The sequence below is a fragment of the Drosophila rhopaloa genome, unplaced genomic scaffold (assembly GCF_018152115.1).
Source record: "Drosophila rhopaloa isolate 14029-0021.01 unplaced genomic scaffold, ASM1815211v1 contig_163, whole genome shotgun sequence".
Classification (NCBI taxonomy): domain Eukaryota; kingdom Metazoa; phylum Arthropoda; class Insecta; order Diptera; family Drosophilidae; genus Drosophila; species Drosophila rhopaloa.
In genome coordinates, this window is record NW_025335043.1 from 12,976,655 (window position 1) to 12,987,708 (window position 11,054).

The following is an 11,054-nucleotide window of genomic DNA, read 5'->3' on the forward strand; positions in this document are numbered from 1 at the left end:
AGGGTAAAAAGGAGGAGTACGAGGCACAGAGGAAGTTGGATGTTTGTTTCAAGGATATTGTGCGTTTCAGTGTCCTGCACACGAACAAGTTGCGTGCCAAGGACAACGGCAGAAAAAGCGGCAAACCAAGTTGAACAAGCAGTCGAAGCTACCAGGAATCGATGTTTAAGGACATTAAGGATACACCTGTCGATATTTTTACAGTTTTTGGCATGCGCCTGCCCCTCAGTCCCCATATTCGGATCCATTAACCGGTTTGCCAGTTGTGCGCCAGGATCATTAAGGGGAAGACCAAGAGCAACACTTCCGTCTGTGAAACAAGTTTTTGGGAAACGGAGCCCTGAAGAGGGCAGGACAACACGACAGGACCTTCCACTATCCCTGTTGTTTTGGGCCAAAGGTAATCACCATTAAAACTCATTACCAAGAGCAACTGCACCGCACCACAACAGAACCGAAAAGGACACGCCAGAAAGGAAAAGGACACGCCATGGGAAACCAAAAACATAAACTAGGCAAAACCAAAACATGTACATAAACTAGTTAATCCTCAAGCAAAAGCTTACTGTTTGGATTAGTTGGCGTACGAGTTATTTGCCGTCCACTTGAATCATGGACACCATAAAATTGAATTCATCTAAGCTTTTCACATTTTACTTTTAATCTAGAAGTTTATCGAAAAATTGGTTGTATCGTAAATTAAAAATTATTTTGGTATAATATATATAAGAAGCCTGACATCTATAACATTTCTCCCAGACATAAGGAATGATAAATAGCCAACTCTATTTGCTTTTACTATAGGTACATTACTTTTTATGCAACATTTAATTTCAAGATTTATGATCGTAAGTTTGACTGCCGCTCTTCTTTCTCCAAAGCCCCCTGGCTTATGGCAAAACGCCTTTTGGCCATTCTTTTGACTGCTTTCTTCGGCTAAGAATTTCGAATTCCGTCTTAATCTCAAGTTTGAGCACTTTCGGGGTTGCAATTTGGCCTTCTTTTCTTCGGTGCTGCCGCAGCGGAAATAAATTTCTTGTGAGTGCAAAAAAAAAGAAATAAATTCTTGACTCTTTTATGGCCGTCTAGGGCCATTAAAAGGGGGAACAAAGAGGGGGTGGCCGGGGAGGGGAGCCCGGGGGATATAGACCTGAATAATGGCGCCTCTGGCGATGTCGAATATCGTCGTCTGCCAAATCGAGACGCGCCGGGGAGAAATTGCGCTGCAGTTGTAGTCAAAGCCAAAGACAGGCGCAGAAAAAGAGACAACCTTGAGCTAATTTGGCCATAGTCAGCACCGCGTAATCCCCTTCTACACTGGTCGAAAAAATAGGTTAGGACTTAGCTCAGTCAATACAGAAAAACTAAACTAAAACGCCTTTAGCTACATTTGATTTTACCCATATTTGTTTTTTTAGATTTTAATAAAAATGTATAGGAAAACCCACAAAAAATATTATCTTAACAAAATATAATGATTTTTTATATAAGGTTTTAGAGGCATTGAATTCTCTAGTCCAAGCATATAATTTATAAATTTTTTTATCATTTTTATGGTGTAGGTTTTTAAGGGAAATATTTTCTTAAGTGATCTTTTTTGCTCTTCTTTCCAGAAGGCCGCCGCCGGGGCCAGACAGCATTCCGCTCATCTCACCATGACAGAAGCCGTCTCCGGCGTCGCCTCCGCCGTCGCTTCAGTTGCTCCTGTTAAGTGGGGCACCGTCACAAGGCAGACGCCCCAAAAATAGACCCCTCAGTCAAGGGGAGGTGGTGCAGGGGGAGCAGGAGTCAAAGGAGGAGGAGGAGGAGGAGAAGCAGGAGGAGATGCCGCCCAGTACCGTTCTGCAAATGCCGCCGGCTCCGTCCTCGTCGAAATCCGGCCTGGTGCTGGGCGTCTGCTGTGACCAGCTGATGGCATTGCAGTCAGTGCAGCGGGCATCCGGAGTGGCAGCATCTAAAGGTTCCCCGGATTGGGGGAGCCACAAGGCGAAACATCTTGAGGGGGCCACCGCTTCCAAGTGGGTTCCACCCTTTTTCATTATCCTCGTTTCGCTCTTGGAGGTGAGTAGACCCACATTGGGCGCCAAATGTGACCGCTTTTTAATGCGATTACCCTCAAGGGTTGATTGAGGGTCATAAAAGCCACATTTGGGGGTGGCCTTTATTTGGGGATGGCGATGGGGTAAGGTTGCCATGACATCGCATATAAAAGCACAACATTATGGCCACATTCTGGTTCGGTTTAATTGTTGGCATGTACAAGTTGCACAGCAACCCTTGGCATATCCAACATATTGGATTTGGCTTGCACCTAACCCCTGATCTTTTGTGTCTGATGACTGTCTAAGCAATTACTTATTATACGATGAGTCCTCAATCTTTGAGTTTTAGTTTTTATTACTTTTTCAAGGGTAACCTAGCTTTACAGAGACTCGAAAAAAATAAGTCTGATATTTCTTTTTTAAGACTTTGGGAAGGAATGAGTATTAATTTTGGTCCAATAGGTTCTTAAAAATGTTTACAAAGGAGAGCATAAAGAAGTAATTCTTTAAATTACTTAGCAAGGAAATAGACTTATGAACCCCTTCTTAATTCCATTCTATCTTAAATTAAACAAAAAATAATAATCTTACATCTTAAGCACTTATCTTTAGTATTATTAGATGCTGCTTTAGTCCAGTTTTCAGTACTTTTCTTAACCCGACATTTAAGTATTTGGAGCGGCGATGCGCAGCATCTTGTAGTCACGTCTGCCGCTCGTTTTGTATCTCAACTTAAATGAGATGGCCAACGAAGAGGGTTGTTTGTTTGGCCATAACAGAGATGCTGTATCATATTTCAGCCCCAGCCCCCAGATAAAAGACCCCCAAGAATTCCTTATATTTCTGCCACCCATCTCAGATCTGGTCGAGCAATTGACTTTTGAGGCAAACAAATTGCCGACAGGGCCACACACACGGAATACGACTTGGACCCTCACTCCCAGTCCAATGCATTTGTAAATGGAAGTTGGCTTCCGGTTGAAGGATATACGAGTAGCATAAAGGGGGGAAAAGGGGGAAAGGGGGACTTGGGATAGAAGAAGGGATACAGAGTGCGTGCGAAAAATCCAACACGTCTACGATTTGTTTTCCGCGTCTGGCTTTTTGCTCACCACACAGACTGGACGCCGCCAGGCCACAAAAAAGGGGAGAAAGGGGGAATGGGGAGGGAATAATGGGGAATAGGGAGTGAAAAAGGGAAGAAATGGAAACCCAGGGGTTGGGGGGAATTGATGGCGACGTCTCGTCGCTGTCTGCTGGCAGTCTGCGCCTTTGGGGGTTGCTTTGTCCACCCCCCCTCCTCAAAGCTTTCTGTCTGTTCGGGTTTGATGATTTTATTGCCGCCTTCTTGGCCTCAAGTGCGTTTGGGGGTTCCCCCAAAAAGCAATGCTTTTGAAGTGGTTCGGAACTAGTTTGGAATAAAAAAAGATTTATGGAATAGGTTGTTTCGCTTAAAAACTATTCCAATAAACAGTTAACTGTCTCATGCCAGTTTTTCCTCTAAACTTATTTTGATTGTAGATTGTTTTAAGTACAAATAAATGTGTTTTCACATTTTCAATAAATGTGTTTTCTTATCACTCATTCAATTTATTTTTAATCCCGCTTTTACATCCCTAAATCCCCAGATCCTCGTGTTTCTATGGGTGAATGCAGATCCGCCCGAGGACTCGCTGCTGGTGTATCGTCCTGACCAGCGCCTCCAGCTGTGGAGATTCTTCAGCTATGCCCTGCTCCATGCTAGTTGGCTCCACCTGGGATACAATGTGCTCACCCAGCTGCTATTCGGAGTACCCTTGGAGTTGGTACATGGATCATTGAGGACGGGGGTCATCTATTTGGCCGGAGTTTTGGCTGGATCTTTGGGAACTTCTGTGGTGGACTCGGAGGTTTATCTGGTGGGTGCCAGTGGCGGGGTCTATGCATTGCTGGCCGCTCAACTAGCCAGTCTGTTGCTTAATTTCGGCCAGATGCGACATGGAGTTGTACAGCTTTTGGCTGTGATTGCTTTTGGTGAGTTAACTATTTATCTGTGGAATTTTCTTTTGCAATATAACTATTTTTGACAGCTAAAAGGCTTTACCTCTAGTTATTGTAATTTATCTATTACCATAATATAGAATTTATTTTTATTTTTATTATCCCCAGTCTTCTGCGATTTAGGCTACGCTTTGTACTCTCGGGAACTGGCAGTGCAGCATTTACAGACGCGACCCTCGGTCTCTTATATCGCCCACATGACCGGAGCTCTGGCCGGGATCAGTGTGGGTTTGTTGCTCCTCCGGCAGCTGGATGGTGAGCTACGACCACGCCCCCTTCGCTGGCTGGCCCTGGGCGTATGGTGCCTATTCAGCGCCTTCGGAATCGCCTTCAACCTGGTCAACACGATCACGGCCCAGTTGCTGGCGGAGGAAGAGGGTCAGGTGATCAGGCAGCACCTATTGAATGACCTCGGAATGGGATGATCCGAGACAGAAGCAAAAAGACTGCATCCCGCTCATATGTCTCCTCTTATGTATTAGTCTAGTCACTAGTCGGTAAGACTTTCCCCAGGACAGTGTGCTCAAAAGACATATCTATCGGATATCCTGGCTCCCACTTCAAGAGGGGATCGCTCAAAATACTCTTAGCTCGTAAGTCCCAACATTTATCTTATGCCAATGCCAAAGGAGTGGAGATGGGCCTTTCAAGAACTGAGCCTGGCTCACATCAAAGACTTAGGATCGGGTTTGGGTTGCTATCTAATTGATGGACTCCTCCATTGAGTTGCCTATTTAGTTTTAATGCCAAACCATAGCTTAAAGACATACTATATATCCAAATCAAATTATTAAAAGAATTTCCAAACGAGAATTCTAACTCAATAAATTACCAAACTGAAGAGCACTTTTAAATGTTTGTATTTTGTGGATTTTTAGTGTTTTCCCTGATAAAAGTCATGTAGCAATGGAAATAAACATGTGTAAAGTTTGGCATCAAGCCCACGGAAAACCACTTCATTTGAATTCCAATCGGAGGTAAAAACTGCCCCAAAATGCGATGCTAATTCCCCAATCAGCTAAAACGGCTGCAATCAATAGACCAACATTTTCAGAGACGGTGCCAGAAATTAATAACAAACAAAAACAGAAACTAGCCATAAGCTTTGGACATTGTTCTGTTCTGGCAATTGCCCCATCGTGTGGTGGCCCCATTAGCAGTGGTGGAAAGAGGGGTAGAGGGGGTCACTGTTTTGGTTTTGGATTTCGCATTGAATGAAAATGAAATTGTAAACTTGTATTCGATGTTTTGGTAATTCAATAGCTGCAAGCTACGCTTGTGACTCCCCAATTGCCAACCACAGCACCACCCAAACCGTGCGCATTTTGATGAGACATTGATGGTTCAATCGAACATTCGACCCACCCAGCAAGTTGAGCCAATTTAGCAAGCCATTTGCGATTCCTCAATCGCAGATCGACGAGGGAGAACGCGGGGGATCTGTGATCTCGGAGGAGCATAGAGGATCACCTCGAGTTCTCGTTAAGTCGTCACTAGTTGCATCGATTCGAATCACCTGGTATCCAGTATCGAGTATCGCACTGCGTCCAACTCAATTGACAGTTGACAACAAATATTTGTGACATTAAAAGCGGCTGCTCGGAGATGCGAACCTTCTGGGGTTCCTCAATGAAAAACACATCTTAAGAGGTTTAAGCTACATCAAGATAGTGCACTCCGAAAAATGGGAATTAATTTTTAAGGTAAACTAAAAGTATAAGGTAAATAATCTAAATTACAGAAATTGTTTTCTTGATAGAAATTGTGTGAGGAAATAAATGATTAAATAATAACAACATTTTATTTATCATTTTAATGAAACAAAAGAATTTGATTTATTAATATATACTTTTAAATATTTTGGGTTAAAAAACAGAAGTGGATGTCATTTCTTTTCATAAAGTGATATTCTCTACCATCAAATGGAATTACTTTTAAAAGTCATAAAAAGAAAACAACAAAGTTTTTCTGAAATGAAGTACTTAAATTTCCTGCTTTATTCGGGTCCATATTTTTTGGAGTGTGCCACCTCCAGTTGAATTGCAGCTGAATCCTCGTCGACTTGCTCATTTCACTAATTTAATGAAGACCTTTGCGAGAAAAGCGGGTAGGGAGGTGAGCCCATTGTCTCCGTTTCTCTCACTCGAGAAGAGACGTCGACGACGACGACGAAGGAGTCTTCCCCAGATTGATGATGCGGTTTGGTCGGGCAGCTTTTAAAACTCCAGGCTCCTGCAACCCGTTCCCAATCCCCTCGTCCTGCCTTTTAGTGGCCAGGGGGCGGGACGGGATGGGCCTGCATCAATAATTTGTGTCCGCCGTTGAAAATAATTGACCAAGTTTGTCTGTTTGCGGTTGCGGCATTTAATCTACTTGCAGCTGAAGTTCCGAAAGCGACAACTGAACTGCAGCAGCTGCCATTCGGAGAAGAGGACAAGTCGACAAAAAAGCCAAGTCGCAATCCTCGGGTTCCTTCTTGGCTCCTTGGCCTGCACTTGGCGTAATTGAAATAATTTTAAGTGAAAAATCTGCATTCAAAAAATATTTCAGCGCACACACAAATGTCAGCGTCAGGCGAAATAAGGAGCACAAGAAGGAGACAAAATACAGGAGACAGGACGAATGAGAATCGAAGAATATGACTGGAAAATGTTGATCACAGAATTCCCTACATATGATTTCTATAAACCAAAAATTTGAAAAAATCTGGAAGTGCATAAATTTCTTAAAACTTTTAAAGATAATTAGTTGTATTAAAGCTTGTTATTACAAAAACATTTGTCTGCAGAATTTTCGAAGTTTAAGGCAACAAAAACTGAGTTATATCTGAGTTATATATATTTTTAACAATCTCAGACAATCTTTTCTGATAATTTCTTAATTCTCAAAAATGTTTTCCTTTAGAGATGCCACAGTATAGCAGTTTTAGTAGTCATAAGTAACTGCTATTAAATTTATGCCATTTTAAAAATGTTTTAAATAGGTACACATATTTTTAATGTATCTTTTTTTGTCCTCTTTACATAATATTATCATAATTTTTAACTTAACTTTTTTGGAACCTTTGCTAACTCTTGTTGCCAATCCATATGCCTGACCCTATAGTTCAGCGACTTTTGCAGACTCCAAAAATTTACATGCGCCAATTTGAGTGGATACGGCAAAAAAAGAGTCAACAGTTTGCAGCTTTCGCAGTCGCTTCGAACATAATCCTGGGCATTAAGGCAAATTGCAGCATCTGCCGCAGAGACAGGGGCGGGGGTAAGGAGGGGGGTCCAGGCCACAATTCGGATCGATCATTGGGGCCCACCATAATTTGCTTAATTCGACGCTCAGGCCAAATGCCGACGTCTCCAGTCTCCAGTCGCCTCCTTCCTTTTCTGGGCTTTGGAGTTCAGCACGCGGCTGCCACTCGTCGATCGACTGATGAGGATGATCCTCCCCACCTCCCAGGTACTCCAGATACTCCAGGTACCTCCTCCTCGGCCAGGTGAGGCGGCTTCTTCAGCGGCAGCCTCAATTTGCCATTGCCTGCCCTCGGGGGCAATTTGCAACTGGGTTTTTATGTGTTTTTTTTTGTTCCGAATATTTTTTGTTGGTTGCCTTACTTTTCGATTGCTGTAAGTTTTGGCCAGGTTTTAAGTGACCATCCACCCGGTATGCCATCTCTCAGTCCCCTCAAAAAAATAGACAAACACATCCCAGAATGTCACAGGTTTTTCCAACCCCCCTTTGGGGAGCACTTAAATTCGATAAACAAATGGTCGGAAAAAGAAGCAAATACAATATGCATGTCCTCCACAATCGATAACAGCTCGAATTTCCAGCATAAATATTTTTGGCAAGCAGCACAACTATGCAGCTCAACATTCGGTGTTGCAACTTTCAGTGTTCATTCATTTTATTTCCCATCCGAAGCGAAGGTCTCATGAATTTATCAACAAATATCTGCATAAAGTCTTGTTTACCATTCGCCATCAATTCTAATTCATATTCTCCTCCGGGTTTCTGTAACTATGGAAGCCAGCAAAATGGAAGTGACAGCAACTTTAACAGGGATTTCATAAACGCAGCTTGAGAAATAAAACATATGGGGATGAATTGACAGTTGGGCGAAAGAAATGCAGGAGTAAAACAATTTTATCACATTTAAGACAATGTTTACAGCCTTTGGCTCAAAGTTAAATGTAATTTTAAGGTTGATAATAATTAATTTTAATTAAATTCAATATAAATTTGCAAGCATCTAAAGGACAAACTATGACAAATTATCAAACATAAATGGTGGGTATTGGAGTAATGTAGACTTACTTACTTTCTCCCAATCACTTCACCCTACAACCCGAGGGAACTATAAGCTCGAGTTAATTCCATTGATCCCGATCTCATTGCCATCTCGGGGGAGAGACTCATTAAATCTCAGCCTCGCCGCTGGCTCATAATTCAGCTCAATATAAATCTGTTAACAAAACGCTTAATCCGCTTTGTGCGCTTTATTTATGGCCATTTGATGGCGCATTATCGCATCAGGCACATGGCACCCGTCAGGGCTGGAATAGCCTCCTCTTGGATCCCCATCCCCAATCTCCATCCCATCCCCAATCCTTCAGCTGGCGCGCCTCATAATTGGATTCGTCACAGCAACCCCTTGTAGCTCCACCGATATCTTCCGGATCCCAAAGGCTGGGCCATAAATCGCGGGCTGCTTGAAATGCAAATTTTCGGGACTGCAGCTTGTTGAAGTCGCAGTTTGCTGGAGTATCATCGGCAGGGCATCAAAGTGGCAGCAAATGTTTCGCCTGCTGCTGCTCTGGCTGCCCAATTAACGCCATCGAAAAGAAGCTGGAGAGGAATCTGGTGGAGCAGAGGAGCAAAGGAGTAGGAAGCCGATTCGGAGCAGCAGCAATCAGAGTTCACTTGAACACCTCGCAATTAAGCTCAGCGAAAAAGTGCGTGGCTCAGTGCGGGTGGAGTGAAAACAAGAAATCCAACACGAAGCGGTTCGGTTCCATGTTCAGCCTCTCGCTGGCTGCTTGTCGATGCCCAACAAAGGATAATCCAGACTGGCGGCTCCTCCGCCCCGGACTGCACCCACTTTGGTCACCAAAAGTCACTGACGGTGTCAGTTGACAACAACTGCTAAACATTCAACAGCGAGAAAACAACCCACGCAGCAAATAGATGGGTTTAAACCGAAGGTTTAATGCCCTGGCTGCAAAGATGATGATATGGTAAGAATCAGTTATCTAATTTCAACATGCCTATCATATTAATATTAATATATTTCATATATTCTTTCCTATATTCAACTTTCATATATTCAACATGCCCATATTATTAATATTAATATATTTCATATATTCTTTATGCTATTTGTAGTATTTTATCATATTATGTTATTTTAAGTATACATTTTTCAATTCGAAAAACAAGATGAATATAGCTATTACACTAATATATTAATGTACTTTTTTAACAGGTTAATAAACCTCACTGAACAGATTGACCTGTTTAGCCCAATAATATTATTTATTTTAATAGTTTTGATACACATATTTTAAATAGTAAATATTTCAATAATATAAGAGGTTAGTAATAATATATCTTTAGGTTTTGATACACATATATTATATAGTAAAAGAAAACCCTACTTTTTCCATGAACTCTTCCTTTTAGTGAATTACTATATCCTACGATCCACACCCCGCCGAGGCAGCCAAAGCAGGCGGGAATTGCACAACACTTGGCCATTTGCGATGTGGATTAAGTGGTTTACTTGCCAGGGATCCTGGCCAAGAACAGGCGACGCGCTTGTTACCCCCGATGCGCATCTAATGCGACTCAAATCCTGCAGCCAAAACAATTGCCCCTCGCAATCTATCGAGGGAATTCGGTTTGCATTAATTAAGCGCACTTAAGTGGCCAAGTACCTGTGCTCCGTGTCCGACTGTCTGGACCAGGCCAATTAACTTTCGCCCGGCGAGGTGAACAGTTCCTGGAGCATCCCACAATCAATTAGTTCCGCCCTGCACTATCTCCTCCTTTGAACACTTAAGAAAAAAGTCAATGCGAGAAATGAAAATCGTTGCGAAAAGTGGCAATAAATTATGTCTGCGGTGGCGTCCGCCAGTTGATTGAAATCCTCTCAACCTCCTTCTCCTTTTTCCAACTCCGTCTGATCGCTCGGAATTAAGTTCTGTTAACCCGGCGAAAACAACAATTGCTGAAATGGACGCAGACGGCTGCAGGTATGCAAAAGAGCAATATTTCAGAAAATGATGAGTTGCAGATGACGCTGCGCAGGGACCGCAGAATCAACAGATGCGGAGTATTCACGTCTTCGATGGTCCAGAGTGAAGGGAAAAAGTCTGTGAATAGACAGTGGAAACTTCACTAACTTCCGACTGGCACAACAATCTTGTCGATGGCACAGTGGTGCTGGTTAAATATAATACAATAATTTATATAATTATTCCTTTAAATTAAATTAAATGTCTTCCTTACTTATCAATAAAGTAAGGTATAAAGTATTTAATAACAAATGTGTAATAAGTAAAAGTAGTCTTCATTTTCAAACTGATGATTAATTTAGTGTGCAAAATATAGACAACAAAACCAAGTTAATCTTGTTAACCAAAAATATGTATTAACAATTTAAACCTGTTAGAAGTCTAAAAACCAATTACTCTTGCTTTTACTCCATAGTCCCGTGACTCATCTGGCATGTGGTGGATCCAACTCCTGGCCTCCAGTTCCTCCTGCCCCCTTTATATGCTCCTCCATCTCGACTGCTGTTGGTGCATTGTTTACTCCGCACAGACCAAAACAAAAATGCAGCCATGGACTGACTGGCCCAGACATCCGAGTAACTCAGGCGAGGAGGAGGAAAAGCGAGGTTGGGGCTGCTGTGGTTTCTCTGCTGGCGGGGAGCGAAGCTAAATTTTATGGATTTATTGAAAATTGAACGCACTT

General features: G+C 42.5%; 1 protein-coding gene across 1 annotated transcript in view; it reads left to right on the plus strand.

Moving 5' to 3' along the window:
• Positions 1-4,910, plus strand: part of LOC108040145 (protein rhomboid) — a 31,763-nt gene extending 26,853 nt beyond the window's left edge. The window contains exons 2-4 of the mRNA XM_044457762.1: positions 1,663-2,061; positions 3,671-4,055; positions 4,191-4,910. Coding sequence (XP_044313697.1) covers positions 1,663-2,061; positions 3,671-4,055; positions 4,191-4,507 — 1,101 coding nt within the window. The 3' untranslated portion in view covers positions 4,508-4,910. The remainder of the gene's footprint in view (positions 1-1,662; positions 2,062-3,670; positions 4,056-4,190) is intronic.
• Positions 4,911-11,054: the final 6,144 nt, after the last annotated feature.